Below are 15,679 nucleotides of genomic sequence, written 5' to 3'. Positions count from 1 at the left end.
AGATTGGCATTGTGGATACGCAGGTGACAAATCTGCAGGCAACTGTGTGATGCTATCATGTCAATATGCGCCCAATATCTGAGGAATGTTTCTAACACCTTGCTGAAATTATGCAACACAGATTTAAGGCAGTTTTGAAGCCAAAGTGGGTCCAACCTGGTACATGCAAGGTGTACCTAATAAAGTGGCTGATGAGTGTATACTGATTTCACATTAAACTATCTTAATCTGCATTGCTTTACAACTTTTTTTGTTGGCAAATTAATGGTGTCTGCTTTTGTACCCTTAAGTCATACTGTCATTGGTTGGTCTTAATTTTCATTGTGAGAGATGATAAATCAAACCATGTTGAGGCCTGTCTGCACACAACTAAGTATGAATCACTCCTATTTCTGGAATGTTGAAGAGACAGAAGAGAAAGGGATTTTTACTATGAAAGATTGTGACATGCTGGGATTAAAACCTATTTAAGTCAAACTTACTATATAAATTTTAATCAAACATGTCTAACACAGAGACAAACATATGCCATTTAAAATAAAATGCAAAATGGGGACACTCCTATTATCCTTTCTCTGTAAATGTGTTTTAGATCTTTCTGTCTGCGTCTGGGCATCATTTTGGCATTCAGAAATGCAAAAAACATAAACACGACTTTACACATATTGAAACATATTTCAGCCTGTCTCGTCCTTTCACCTGAGGGGCTTCACTGCAGTAGTTTGGGGGCAGGGATAATTTAAAAGTTGTAACCAGTCAGAATTCCCTGTCTTTACATCTCTAAACAGTATTTGGCAGTTTGGAGGACACTGTCAGATGATGAGATGGAGTCTAGACAAAGACCAGGGGCTGTTTTGTTAGATTTTTGTAGAGTACACTCACAGGAAGATGTTTGCAGATTTACAGCCAAACCTTTCCTTTAAATATTTAGGGTATAGTCACATGCATAGGGGATGCTTGGGTCAATATGGGGTTTAGATCTAAACATCCATTGTCTCTTAAAAATTCTTTATTGTCAGAATAACAATTATGCTCTAAATATAGCATGTAGTGATTATTGTGGCCTTGTCTGGCACTATCCCACCAGTGACTGTCTTTTGTTTGTTACCAGCTCTTGGTTATATTTTGTGGTATGCATTGTTTTCATCTGGGGATTTAAGTTGACAGATAAAGAGGTTGTGACACAGTTGCTCTGTCTCAGTATCATTCACATTATTCCTTGTCTTACTTATGTAATCACACAAACATTTTGCAGCTGGAAGATAGCCTTCATTACACTGTAAAGTTAACAGTAGTCTGAAGTAGAGGTTTGACTGGGATTGTTTTATTTCAAGTAGGTTTATGTAGTGAAGACAAAAGTCTTTTATTTTTATTAGGTAACAATTTTTTGGGATATGAAATGTATATATTTCAGTCAAGACCACTTTGTGTGCTGTTACTTATGTTTGGCGGTATGGCTGTTCTGGGATCCCCTGCCCTGCCATGAGCCTACGTGGTAAGCATTAATTGAGAACAGCACATGTTCCTGTTCTCTAGGCAGATAAGGAAGGAAGAGGGAGAGAAGCAGCAAAAAACCCAGAGCAGAGCAGGCATCACCGGCAACAGAATGACACTGATTAAGTCAGAAGCAGAATGAAGGAGGAGCTGGGGGGGGGGGGAGTGCGACAGCAGCTTGCAGAGGGAGCAAGAGCAGTTTAAATGAAACAGCATGAGAGCAATAACAAAATCAGCCAGCCATCAGCTGATGAGGGCCTGCGTGAGATCAGCTGATCTCAATTATGGCAGCGCTTGACTCCATGGCCTGCCTGAACCAATGCTTTACTCTAAATTTCTGTCTTACTCCTCGTTGCCTGTTTAACGTCTGAAATCAATACTGTTTTGCTGCTTGAGTTTTTAAAAAGTTAAGAGGTTAGAGGGATGGCTGTCAGCAGACCTGTCCACAGAAGTTTCAGGGCCCAAGATAAATCCAGTTTAAAGGCCCTCCTCTGATAAGTGTCCTGGCGAACATTTGCCTCCAAGGCCAAGTTTATAAAGCAAATTGTTGGAGTGATTTATACAGTGCTTAACAAATTTATTAGACCACCTGTCATATTTGTCTCAAAGACCATCCAGCATCATGAAGTGCTTTTTCTCCATGTTTTACCATTTTGAACAGGAATGAGGAATTTCAAACTGAATTCACCCAAATTTGAGCCGGCTCACTGGGCTTCACTGAGAAGTCAGAAATTAATCAAGCATAACATTCAACCCCTAAAACTAATTTTTCTGTTCAGGAATGCAAGTAAATAAATATAATTTGACATATTAATCAAGAAATAATAATGTACTTTACTATTTTTTCAGTTTTTTCGTAAATCAGTAAATTTGAAAATTCATGGATAAAAATAATGATTTTATTTTAGCATTAAAAATATTTCGGTTGAAGAGCTTCTACATATTGATGTATTTGTCATGACCCTTGTTCTGATTTCTTGTGTTTTATTGTTGTATTCCTTGTTTCTAGTGTTTTATTGTATTAGGTTTTTACTCCTTGTGTTTTATGTTTAGTCAGTTCCGTGTTTCATGTTAAGTTTCCCTGTGCTTCTTGTTTTGTTCTTCAAGTTTTACTGCCTGCGTTTGAGTTTCCCTCCTTGGTTCTTTGTATCCTCCTGTGTTTTCAGTGTTTCTGTAGTTTAGCTTCTTGTGTCCAGTTTTGAGTCTTGTGTGCTTCTTGTGTTATGTTTCCTGTTTTATTTTGTAGTTGCCTTCCCTTGTGTGTGATTCTAGTTTTGCTTCCTGCTTCAGTTTCCCTCCTCGTTGATTACCCTCACCAGTTCCACCTGTGTCTGATTGTCCACACCTGCCCTCCGTTGTTAATCACTCTCTGTGCATTTAGTCTCTGTGTCTCCCTGTGTCTGTGTCAGTTCATTAGATGTCATTCCCTGTGTTACTCCTCATGCTTTCCTCGTGCTCCTGTGGGTTTTGTTTTGTTTCATAGACTTTGATTCCAGTGTTTTAGTTTTCAGTAAGTTCCTTTGTTTTATTCAATCATTTTCTAGTTTATCTGCATTTTGGGTCCTTCTCCTTTTGTTTTTGGACTTTGCCTGCCTGCCTCCTGTGATAGTATTAACCATTGCAGAAACATAAAAAATGATTTTGGTTGGTTTGGATTTTACCATTGCTGTTAATTTAGGGCAGCTGTGGCATAAACCTTACTTTGGTTAGGGTTAGGGTGGTCTAATAAATTTGTTAAGCATTGTATATATATATATATACCTCCTTTCCCCCTCCCTACTTACTTTTGTGTCCCAACTTCTGTTCTGGTCCCTGCATGGATATACAGAGCCCAAAACAAATTAACCAGTTTTAATTGAGTCTAGTTATGTCTTACGGGCCAGCCTATGACATGAATATTGCAAAAAAAAGGAAAAAATAGAATGTGTTTAAGTTGCTCTAATAAGTGATTTTGGGTGTTTTTGTGAAAAATATGATTAGTTTCTTCATTGCCTCAGTTTAGGAGAAACTATTGTTTTTTCCAACCTTCATGGCCTCCCCATGTGGCTGGGCCTCAGAAAGCTTTAATTTCTCTCATGGTCAGCTGTGGCTGTCAGCCAAAAAGTCATAGGCAAGCATCATAAGCTGTGGCACGTTTCTCTTGTTTCTGTTTCTCTCTGATCTTTTGTCTGTAAGATGCTTTCCATTCATTTTGGCCAAATTGCAAGGTCAGTGATACAGTCCTAATCATTAGTTTATCATGACTCTTAAATGCTTTACTTTTTCAGTTAAAGTGGGGTACACACTACAAGAGAATTGTGCTGATACAGGGTTATTCTCCATTTGACCAAAGTCAGCGAAGACCCAATTCTCTAATGGTTCCTGGCATTATCTTGCCAGATTTCTCTGCATTGTGTGGTGTGTTGAGAGCCATCTTTCTCTCTCCGAACTGCTCAGAAGACAATTGGAGCTGCTGAAACTTAAGATTGTAAATTTTAACATGTTTGATACCTCTAATCAGAAATTCTGATGTGTGGGGAGAACACAGAAGACAGCTGAGCAGGCATAAGCAGGACTGTTGTATGGAACAAAGAAATAGCCCATTAGGAGGCAAGCTGACTGAAGGAGGAAGCACAACAAACACAGCCATAGCAGTGATAGGTAAACGTGGAAGTTTAGATGAGATGTCAGAAGTGGAGAACAGACTTGTTAATTTGTGGCGGTTGCACTTGTGTTTATGTCTTGCGTGGTGTGATATGTTGGTAATCTTGTTGCACACCACACATTAAAAAAAAATGAAAGTGTTAAATTTGTCGATAACAGATAACCTTTTAATGCTACCAGGCTCAATTCTTCATCTATCTTCTCAGCTTTTTATACCATCGTTCTTTCTTTTCTTACAAAAAAGACAAATGTAACAACCAGCATCTCTTTTTATGAAAAAGAACTTTATTAATATTTTATAAATGGTACAATATGATACATTACAGTAAACAACATGGGACAAACAACATGTAGTGTAGGTACAAACTGTGCAAATGAACAGAACTGTGGTGTGCATGTACTGCATCTAAATCTGAATGAACCCTGTACCGTATTTCTCACTCTTTTATCCTCTTCCTCACTAGCAGATTTGATACCAATGAGCAACAAAGCTAAGCCACATATGCTGCAAATGTGTGGCTTGATATCAAGTTGAATTTTAGTATGCATGGAATGATTATAAATATTTTCTTTTGCTTTATATATGTTTGCATGTCGCAGTTATGAGTTAATGATTAATGGCAGTGTTGTGCTAGTGTAGATTTCAGGACTTGCCTTTATTTGACCATTGTTTTCCAGTTTTGACCTTCTACATTGCAGTAACAGATTATGAGGGGGAGTAGGCTAAGGTAGTGATGTCAGTCATCCTCCTGTTGTAGGTAGCAGTTGTCTGTTACTCCATATTTCCCTGTGGGGTCAAAAAATGGACCTATACCAGGGCAACAAAACCACAAATTGCAGAAAGAATACATTTATTTAAATATAACAAAGGTGAACAATAACTCTGTTTCCAAAAAACTCATCTTAATATTCACAGAAATTTGTTCTGATCATACTCGTATTAAAAGACTCAACCCTCCACTGTCCCTGTTTGGCCCTGCAGAGGAATATGGCTTTGGAAGGGTTTTTTTTGTTGTTGTCGTTTTTTTTTGCATCTGGATGCAGCATGTGCTCTGTATGTGAATCTACCGGACACCACCATCCCCCTCACTTCCTGAAATTGTTGGGCTTATTTGGCAGTGATAACCACTGGCACATCAGTGGTGATGTCAGGTCCCGCCCCCTCCTCATCAGAGTCACTCTCACTGCTCTCACTCTCGTCCGAGTCGCTGTCAGCGGCTCCAGGAGTGGCCGTGGCCTCCTCGCTGCTCTGGCTCTCCTCATCCTCTGACTCCTCGCTGGTGCTTGTGCTGTCGCTGGCGGTGCTGGCACTCTCCTCTTCTTCTTCTTCCTCTGGGGTGCTGGAGCTGGAGCTCTCGCTCTCACTGGTGGTAGCATCGCTGGCGCTAGCACTGGCCTCCTCTGGGACAGAGGCCTGGCGGACAGTGATATCCTGGTCCTGAGAGGTGCCAGAAGAAGCATCCAGGCCCTGGCTCTCTACCTCAGGGGTGCTTGTGTCCTCCTCCAGGATATCAGAGTGGACATGGATGGCCTGAAGGAAAGGCACAGTAGAGACATGAGAATTAGTTTGATGTATTTGTAGGTTACAAGGTATAAAAACAGCACTTCCAAAGGAAATGGACATAAGGTTTTTTTTGTCTGTTTGTTTTCATTTTACCTTTTGGTTTTTAATTTGAGGGTTTTTTTTTTCTACTGTTGGTAAGTGTCTAATCTGCACTCTAATGCCAAAACAGATTTGCCTTTGGCTGTACAAACACTTGTCGGAGGCATCTTCTACCTTGTACACCTGCAGAGACTTCTCCACCTCGTTGCCGTCTGTCATGTCGTATGCCATCTTCTTCCCCGTGTTGACAAACTCATAGGACTTGTAGGGAGCAGGAACCTTGTGGTAAGATTTGTCCTCCACGTAGATGATGGTCTTGTAGTCACTGGGGTATCCTCCCAAGCTGTCGCCACGGGCCTCCCCATCTGTGACGACCGTGGGCACGATTGGTGCCTCTGTGGTTTCAGGTACAGGCTCCTCTGTGATGATCACAGGTGTGAGGGTGGAGGGGACAGCGGTGGAGGACTCGCCAGACTCTGAGCTGTCGCTAGACTCATCATCTTCATCCTCCTCTTCTTCGGTTTCCTGGAGACATAGAGTTGAGAGGTGAGCTTGTGACTCAGAAAGTTCAGATTATTTAGTTGGGTTTCCCTCCAAAGTGTATTTTTACTCACACTTTCTTCAGTTTCATCCTCATCATCATCATCGTCGCTGTCCTCACTGTTGACAGAGACTGTGTCTGTGGAAGCTGTGGCTGAGCTGTCAGACTTGACCAATACTGGAGCCTCTACTGCTGCCACCTGCAGCAAAATCATTTAAATCTAAAATTATAAACCTCACTAGAACTGTAGTATCTCTACAAAAGACAAAAGTAGGTTAAAAAAAAAGTCAAGATTGATTTTATTGAAATATGTCTCACCTGGTCTTCATCTGAACTGTCTGTGCTCTCGTCTGAGCTGGCGGCAGCTGCTGCTACAATTTTCTGCATTACCTGAAAGATACACAGCCTTGTTATACTTCTATATGACTGTTTACCTTTACAGAAGTCTATTCTGAGTTCCACTTCCTGCCCTTTACCTGTACAGGTGCTTTACGTGCCTGTGGAACCACAAGTGCCTGTTTCCTCATGGACTGAGCTGGTGGTCGTCTTACCTGTGGACAAGACATCAGTGAGTATGGATGTTTTTAACTCTCTATATCTCTGTCTTTATCTGCACAGATACTCACCACTTCTTCTGAGCTCTCTGAACTGCTGACAGAAACTTTTCTCGCCTACAAGGTAAATGCAGATAATCATGAAATTGATGTTAAGTAAATCTAAAGGTACTATAAAATTCATTGAAGACATTTCATTTAGAAACAAAGCTACTGTCACAGTTCAACATAATGTATGTAGACGTTTTGAATTGAGATGCAGCTCACCGGCCGGCAGAGAACTGTGGCAAAGAGCAGAACGAAAATAACAGCCACTTTCATTGTGTCACAGTTTGGTGTCTAAAATGGAAGAAAACCAGAAATACAAAGGTTAAAGTCACTCAGTAAAACATCATCATACAACACAATAAAACAACACAACATAATTATGATATGCAGATAGCGAACACCACTAAAACACTTGTTGAGAGGCTGTAACCTTGACAGGAAACACAATGACATGTCAAACTGAAAAATGAGCTGCAATCCTTGTCAGTAAATCCCCCTCGCCCAGATTCCTTCCTAAAAATGGAGGCTGCACGGTCATATGTCACAGGAAGTCATTAAGACCTTAATTACAGAGCAAAATGAGAGGTTTTGTGTCCCTGAAAGTCCTGCTTCGATACAGTAAAACATTTTGTCTGTCATCAGACTAGAAATCACATCGTTTGGGTTTGTGGTTGGTTTAACCTTAAAACAGGATGTATCTGGCTGATTAAGGCAAAAAGATGTGAGAAAATAACAGGTATGTTTTAGAAAAAGAGGAAATCAGTCTCTTGGTCTTTGGCGGAGAAGATTTAAGAGGCAAAACCAGCACTGGTTGAAGTTTTCTGAGTCTATTCAACTCCCATTATTCTTTCTACAAAGATCTTTGGAGAAATTTTAAAGGCTTCTCAGACATGCATTTATCTTGAAATTGGCAGGAAACTAGTGTGAACTGGTCTTTCCATGTATGGCTGTAATTTCTGGAAACATTTTAGGGATGTAGTTTGGTAATAAATGCTACCAAAAAACAGAGGAAGTTGTGCAGTTGTTGGGGACTATTTGCAACATCAGTTGCCAAAAATCAAATTAAATGGATATTTAAACTGTGTGTATTAACTAGTCTAACAGAAAGAATACACTCAGAAAGCAGTCAGAATTTAGCATCATTTACTAAATGTAGGATCTGTGATAATGTGAAATAGATGTGCAGAATGTGGCTAAAGTTAGCAGTTACCTACTGGCCTTTGATTGTCTATCCAGGTTAACATCCACATGCCTGTGCTAATATAGCTACTCATTGATCAAGTGGGAACTCCTGAATTTGCACAGACTAATTTTCTTGATTAAAGCATGCAGTCCGCTCACTGTGCTTGTATACCTTGTTAGATCATTATGGCTGTAGCTTTTAAGCAGGTCTAAAGTGGCTACTAGTGGCAGGCAGCTGCTTGTGGGCCCGAATTAATCAAAATCAAAATAAGACAGGCACATCCCTTTTTGTAGTGACTCCAAAAGTGGAAGGCTTGGCCTGAAAGAGTACCCAGAGTGATAACAAGGGGGCTCAGGAAGGCTAGGTAAAAGCAATGAATGCCTTTTCGCACAGCTACCAGAGCATGGCAAATTTTATGAGAGTTCTTCCAGCTAATTGTAAAGCCAACAATGAATCTACACCAGATGTTATTACTACTAAAACACACAAAAAAATATGAGAGGGCTTCACCTGTGCAAAAGTAGGTTTTAAATAGAGAGCTAAACTCCTTCCTTTTGCCACATCCTCCTCACAAGTGACAGCTTTTTCTGTGTGTATCACATGTATATGTGTTGAAAATATTGTGCCAAAGGTAAGCCTGGCAGGAAAAGATAAGGAGCCACTTATTTTTGGGTGCTGGATCCAAAAACTGAAGTGTCATACAGAAGTCAAAATAGAAGTCTGCACATCAGGAAGTTCCTGTTACATTCTGGTGTGCAGACCTTTTACTGCTTCTTTAATTAAAAAGCATTAATAGTTAATTAAAATGACTACTGGTGCTGTAGGTGCAACATTTAGGGCACTAAAGAGTGTGAAACACCATGTAGTTTGTAGTAATTGTAATTACTTTTGGTCAATATAATGCTTCAACTTTAAAGCACAGTCCTTGAAATAGTGAAATTTAAATAAAGAACTTTCACAAGACAGTAATCACATTTTTTATATCATTTATAGTATTGGGCCAATAGTATTGCTGGTGATAGTCAACAGCTTGCAGTACAGTGCAGAGCAAAGGGGTCTGAACATTTGTCAGTAGTAATGTTGGTTTTGGTTTTATATGTGGTATGTTGATGATGCAGCTTTTACAGAAGACCATGTAGGAGTACTTATCACCTCTCTTTGTAATTTCTTGGTACATTTTAGCCTTTCTTGTGGTGTGACTACTGTAAGCACCATCTTTTCTCTTTTCCCCATCTGTACCATACAGTAACAAACTCAGCTTTCCATGTATGCGATGGGAGGAGCCGTCTGAGTGTCTGCTTCCATCTTTAATGATGGACTCGTCCTATACTGTGTAATTCACCGGGTTATAACTGGAAAGCCACAGCGCAGCAGAATCATGACAGACGCCCATATGGCTGTTTTTGTGAGTATATTTCTGTAATTCTGTTTCTGAGAGGACTACAATGGACTGTAGACCTTGAGGGGACATGTGTCTGAAAATATTTAAGGGCTGTTTGAAGGTCATAATTTTTTTTAAATTCACTTTGGGATAATTCTAGGTTTTGGGGGTTGGGTGAGGGTCTAAAAGTACAGTCACAGAAACAAAATCATTGTCTGGGTTCTTCTGTGTTTTTTGAGAAGTTCAAGACCTCATGAGTAAGATTTAGTAGTCTGGTTTTTGCTTTTTTAAAGGTAGTTTGAAGGTTAAATGTTGGTTTGAAGGTTGAGGATAGGTTATGACATCTAGCTTGGAAGTTCCTGTTTGTAATTGTAGGAAAAGCATATTTAAGCATTCTTCCCTAGATTTAATGAAAATTAATATACAGCTACAGCTAGCAGGTTAGCTTAGCCTAAGAAAGCAAAGCAGAGGGTTTTATGATACCAGATTTATAAACTTTTTAAAGATTTATTTTTGGGGCCTTTCGTGCCTTTTTAGACAGAGGAGGACTGGATAGACTCAGAAACAGGGAAGAGAGTGGGGAGAGACATGCAGTAAAGGGCCACTTGCCGGATTCGAACGCGGGCCGTCCGGGTACATGGTGCGCACCTAAAACCACTTGACCATCTGCGCGCCCCAGGTTTATAAACTTTGATGCAGTTCTAGTAGATTCAAACATCAATACTGGTTTGATACCACCTAAATTGCAAAAGAGGTTGCCATCATTTTAGTTTTGCAAGCTTGTCAACACATTGGAGCAATTTAGACACTGCTCTCTCTTTTTGTTTTGCAGCTGCACATCGTTGAAAATCTGACTGAAGACCTTAAGTTTTTGTTAAGTTTGGGTACTTTGATTGTATTGATCATTAACTAAAATGCCTTTATTAAATAAACATATATTTAGATGAGTTGCTGCATTACCTTAAATATTTCCAGCAGTTTTCAAAGCCATTTTTTATTGTTGTAACTGTGCACGACTCCTTGGAGCCACTGATAGATACAACTTATTTATCATGGCCATGGACTCATTGGCTGTTGCGTGAAAGTCTACTAGATAATGCAGTGTGAACTGCTACTGGAAGCTATCTTTCTGTTGCTGGAACTCATTCATGTTTTGTGCTGCTTACTTGTACAACCTTGAAAATTTTCTTGCATTGGTTGCAAGTTCAGTCACCCAAGCTCATGTCCTCAACATGGAAGAACCCATCCACACCATAACATTATGTGCAAGACATTTCCAAAACGAGGAAAGACTAGGCCCACTAAAACTCTGTAGCTTACTTCTGGTTTTGAACTGAAGACTCTGCTCACTGAAAACGACACTCCAGACACCATAGCTGTAAAATCTACTCAGTGAGATTGAGGTCGAAATTTGCACTCAGTTTGAATGCGTAAATTTTACCTAATATTTGAAGAGGTGGAAAAGCTGTTAAAAGTGCACTTCCTGGTCCAGGCTGCAAACACTTTTAGAATGCTTGGCAAGCTCATAGTGCAAACTAGGGAGGATACTTTTACAGCTTTTCTGCCTTATTGTGCCATTTTCATTAACTAAATACACTGTGCTGTTTTTATGTAACTGTCATCAATTCAAATCAAGGTTGGTTGTGAGTTTAAATACTATTTCATTGTAAAACATGTAGTATTGAAGGATTACACAGCCTTTAAAGACAAGCAACAATGTAAAACAACTAGCAGCCTCTGTCTAAAGTAAAACTGAATACAATATAACCTTTTTAGCTTCTGTAGACATGTTGTCTCTTTATCCTCATGAAATATATAGACATAAAATAAATTGAGACGATGTTTTTGACAATCATTACATATATTGTATAAATTTCCTCATCTGCTAACTTGTTAAAATGCACCCACTGATGTGACCAAGGTGCTGTTTAAATGAGTAAACTGCAAATTCCCAAGTTTCTTTTTCAGGTTGATTGAAACACCATTGTCTCAGCTTTTTATCTCAGAACTTTTATATAATTTTATAGCTTCTCTAAAGACATGAAAATTTCTTTAACAAGAATGTTTAACTCCAGATGTCACTGTTTTTGGATATGGCAACATATTCATCAGGATTTGCACAACCATGCCAGCTCCTGCAGAGTGAGGGGATTTAATGGCTAAATCTGGGGTTCAGTTTGACATAGTTTGCAATCTTGGTTGACCCTTTGTGCAAAGGGAATTCAGACTGCAATGGCAAAATTACATGTCAGTTTGGATTTAGGACTTATTTTACAAGCCTTCAGGACTCTAGACTTTATTTAGAGACCAAACTCCTACACTTAGTGCCTCGTAAAGCCCCACTCAGCTGTTTGGTTAAAGACACTGTGGACTGATCTGGTAGTTAATCAGTCTCTGTATGTTGTCACTCTGTTTACTAAAGTGTGGTTAGTCTGGGCTGGTCCTGGTAATGTGTCATATTATCAAGTTAGTTTCCTGCAGCCTACAGCTTCCTCTGTTGTGACTGCCGTACTAATCAGCCAATCAAACACAGCTTCCCCCTTCACCTCCGACTCTCAGGCCCACTTCCACTGCCATAAAGTCTCAAAAAGGAACTCATAATTAACGACAATAAACTGCAGAGCTTTCATGGTGTATAACCAAACCCTCCAGTGGGTGTGATGCACAAGTTTTCTGCACACTGCTTTCCAGCGTTTGATACTGTGTACAAGTTTAAGAAATAAGAAATACACCAAGCTAGAGTACAGTTTTAAGATAACAGTGGTGAAAGAAAAGTTGGAGAAATTTGTTCTTTGAAACATTAATATCAAGGGGATTTTTACTGCATTAAAACTTCTAGATATTTTACTGAAGTATGTAGGCACCAAACCAAACTAACCAGTATGTTGCTCACCAAAACCATCAAAATAAATCTAAATGTTGGAACCTGGTTGCAGAAATTTTTCCTTTTCAGCCAAAAGACAACACTTGTCTTTGATGGCTCATATTTGTTGTTCCAGCTTTTGTCAAAGTTGCTTGACAGGAGCAAAGCTAGGGTGTTGTGACAGTCTAGTTGCTTCCAAAGTGGGAATTCCCTGTTTACAACATGGATCACAAATGGGATGGGATTTTTCAGAATGACTGTGATACCATTTTAAGAGGGGGAAAAACCAAGCCTCATCCTGAGGTGTTAAAAATGAAACAAATGTGGAAGTTTAAGAACTACAGTTCCTCAAGTGTCTATTTGAGGCTGTCTGCAGAAGCACCAGAAGTCACATACACATACTGTGTTAAAACGCGATCTTTACAGTAAGAATGAGCATGTTTACAGCCTGGCTTAACAAATGATTTTGGTTGTTATAATCCATTGTTGGTTTGAAGAATATGAGTTATGCATTATTAAGGACGTGGCTGATATAACTGCAAGCAGGCATGGTGTAAGTGTTTGGCCCACCACAGCTCCGATTAGTCATCTGTTACTAGGTTAAAGCTAGTAAGAGTCAGTGTTTTTAACATGGCGGCCACCATGGATTGTCTTCAGAAGCCAAACAGTGAATGTCACTCAGGCTTTTTACAGTCAGTGGCAGTGGTCCTGAGCTGGTGGGTTGGGACCCAAAATCAGATTGCTGAGCCATTTTCTCTGACTATCTAACAAAAACAACTTTAATAGTCTAAGAGGAACTTTTTAACATATTTGATTTGTCTGTTTTTTTCTCACTGTCATATGTTTTGATTGACAATGTCAAATTTGCGTCACAGTTTTCATTAAACACTCGATATGCAAAGTCTCACCACCAGGGGGGCTCTCGATCAAAACAGTCACACAATAGAATGAGTAAAGACCAGCCCTGCTTGTCTGAAGCTGAACCGAGGACAATTCAATAGAAGCAGCAAGCTGATAAGGCATGTTTACAAAATAGAAAATGAATTTTGTTTTCATTCATAAATGTCTCATTATGAGGGAGAAATTCACTTAAAAGTACACTTCCATGTTCACGCTGGAAGAGGTCCTTGAGTAAGCATGTGCTTGCTTCCAGTGTGAATGTGGAAGCGCGTTTCTCCCTCATTATGATAAATTTATGAATGAAAACAAAATGTCAGAGGTGCAGAGGTGGCGCTGAGCAGTGCTGGTCTCAACTTGCTGGAAATGCTAAGTGTGGGGTGTTTCCATGTTATGGAGGTGAGTTTGCTGATCATGATGGGACATGTCCCATTATAACTAAGAAACTGTAAGACCTCAATTAATGAAATGTAAAATAGGAATGGTCACTGCTTAAATTTATATACGTATGTTTACACATTGAATTTTTAAGGTGCCTGAGGCTACAGTGGTAATCAACTGGTGGGTCGGTACCCAAAAGAGGGCTGCAGAGCTGTTCTAAGTGGGTTGAAACTGTGTGCCTAGGAAAAAATTGTGGAAAGTCTATAATGAATAATAGCTAATATAATAGAGGATATAAATTTGTATATTCACTCTTTCTTTGATAATGAGGATATTTCCTGTGTTTTCTTAAGATTTTAACTCATTTTTTGCTTGTCTTGGGATGACAGAGCTGGTCTTCCTGTAGTAGGGAAAACTAACTCAACTATATTTTCTGTAGACCAAACAAAATCAAATTTGACACACATCAAAAAACAATATTGATATAAATACAGTATATTTGTAAGTTTTAACACTAATGCTGACCCCAAAGTATGAGATTTCTGTGGATATGAACAAATTGGCCATGTAGAACTACAGAAACCTTTAAAATAATTAAATCTGGAATTATTTAAGGCTGAATTTTGCTATAAAGGACACATTTCTACTCCCCAAACATCCAGTTTTGAAAAAAGACCACCAGAAAGAATAAATATAATACAATTATCAATTCTGACCTTGTTTGCAGTTGAAGGAAGTTTCAGGATTTCAGCAGACTGTGGAGCAAAAACAGGCAGATGTTCTCGTTCTTTAGTGTATCTCCTTGGTTTTCCTGGATCTTGTTCTCAGCTCAGTGATGCTGCTGCCTGAAGCTGAACCTCCTGGTCGCCTTATAAACCCTAAAGCCTCAAGCAGCAGCCAATCAGCAGGGAGCCTGTGATGTCATGAGGTTAACCGCTCCGTGGTCCACCTCTCCTCTCTCTCCCACTCTTCCTGTGGTTGGTGCTGTGGTGGTGTGGGGGCAAACACGCACACATACACACAATGCAAAGACAAATACATGGATAAAAGCTCACAGACGTTTACAGCCCAGACAGAAGCATGTGAGTGTTCTTTTTTACCCATCTCACTTTACAAACGCACACTCACAGACACTTGTAGAAGTTAATTTAAGGACATGCAGTGACAGGCTCTGGGAAAAAACATCAGCGTATAGCGGCGGGTGGTATGACAGTGAATCAGCTTCCTTGCAGACAGAAGAAACTCATCTGACTGAGGTCTGTGGGGATAATTGAGAATTTGTCTGTAAAGCCAGACTGATTTGTCTACAACTGTCTAACAAAGTGGAGAGGGAGTATTTTTTTGTGTTTCTATTAACCAGTCTATGACGGGTTTCCAAGTTTTTCAGTTACTAATTGTGAAATGCTTTTTTGTGTCTGTTTGTGACTATCTAAATGTATGCATTCACAAAGGCTAAGCAAGGGGAAATGTTTAGTAAATGATTAACCATTTATTTTTCTAAATATTTCTACTGAAGAAGATTCAATTATGTAGCTCTGAATTCTTTGAGTCTTCTAGTTGTATAATTTAGGGGTGCACAGATGGGGATACTAGTATTGGGTATTGGTGCCAATACCAGGCCTAAGTACTTGTAGTCATAGACAAAACAGATACTGTACTCAGCATGTGAGTATGTAGTCAAAGTTGGTGCTATGTTTGTAGTTTGCATTAAAGGTGCTAATGATTTATCACAGGGGCCCAGTGTGCCATAACCCAGGGCTGGAGAATGTCAAGCTTGATTGAGTATCTTTTGTCACGGTTATTTCAACCCTGGATATACACCCAGAGACCCCAAGTGCTTTCGGGCTCTTGGAATATCCACAGCATGACCAGGGGCTCTTGACAACCCTTCTACCTGCCTGGGCAATACCCTTGGCCGGTGGTTCCCCACTTTTTTCCTTTGGGCCCCTCTACTCTTTCTAAGAAAAGTTAACCCATCCAGAACCCAAATAAAAATTTGAGCATCACTTTTAACTGTTTCCATAGATAAAATTCCAAGAGAAAAGGCATACAGACTATTTACCAAAGATCTATACATGAAATATTCATTAT

General features: G+C 39.6%; 2 protein-coding genes across 6 annotated transcripts in view; one reads left to right on the top strand and one right to left on the bottom strand.

Moving 5' to 3' along the window:
• Positions 1–5,114: 5,114 nt before the first annotated feature.
• On the bottom strand, positions 5,115–10,086 carry spp1 (secreted phosphoprotein 1). Its single transcript, XM_041811139.1, has 7 exons — positions 10,057–10,086; positions 7,103–7,174; positions 6,758–6,832; positions 6,600–6,662; positions 6,355–6,480; positions 5,915–6,265; positions 5,115–5,668 (listed from the first exon to the last, which is right to left on the bottom strand). The coding sequence occupies exons 1-7, from the start codon at positions 10,084–10,086 to the stop codon at positions 5,246–5,248; spliced, it is 1,140 nt and encodes a 379-aa protein (XP_041667073.1). The 3' UTR covers positions 5,115–5,245.
• Positions 6,153–15,679, top strand: part of sh3bp2 (SH3-domain binding protein 2) — a 109,076-nt gene continuing 99,549 nt past the window's right edge. For 2 of the 5 annotated variants that reach the window (XM_041810842.1, XM_041810845.1), the window contains exons 1-2: positions 6,153–6,286; positions 6,766–6,849. The gene's annotated coding sequence lies outside the window, so the exon portion shown is untranslated. Of the gene's footprint in view, positions 6,287–6,765; positions 6,850–6,899; positions 6,960–9,312; positions 9,472–14,641; positions 14,671–15,679 lie in introns of those variants that run through there. The other 3 variants (XM_041810843.1, XM_041810846.1, XM_041810847.1) reach the window with 3 other exon arrangements.

The sequence above is a fragment of the Cheilinus undulatus genome, linkage group 17 (genome assembly GCF_018320785.1).
Source record: "Cheilinus undulatus linkage group 17, ASM1832078v1, whole genome shotgun sequence".
NCBI lineage: Eukaryota > Metazoa > Chordata > Actinopteri > Labriformes > Labridae > Cheilinus > Cheilinus undulatus.
This window is presented reverse-complemented; position numbering and strand designations above follow the sequence as displayed.

Coding starts and splice junctions, on each gene's coding strand:
- spp1 (XM_041811139.1), bottom strand. CDS start 10,086: ATGTACCCGGACGGCCCGCGTTCGAATCCG. Junction 6,833..7,102: donor CCACAGTTCTCTGCCGGCCG/GTGAGCTGCATC, acceptor TCTTGTCCACAG/GTAAGACGACCACCAGCTCA. Junction 6,663..6,757: donor CACGTAAAGCACCTGTACAG/GTAAAGGGCAGG, acceptor CAGGTAATGCAG/AAAATTGTAGCAGCAGCTGC.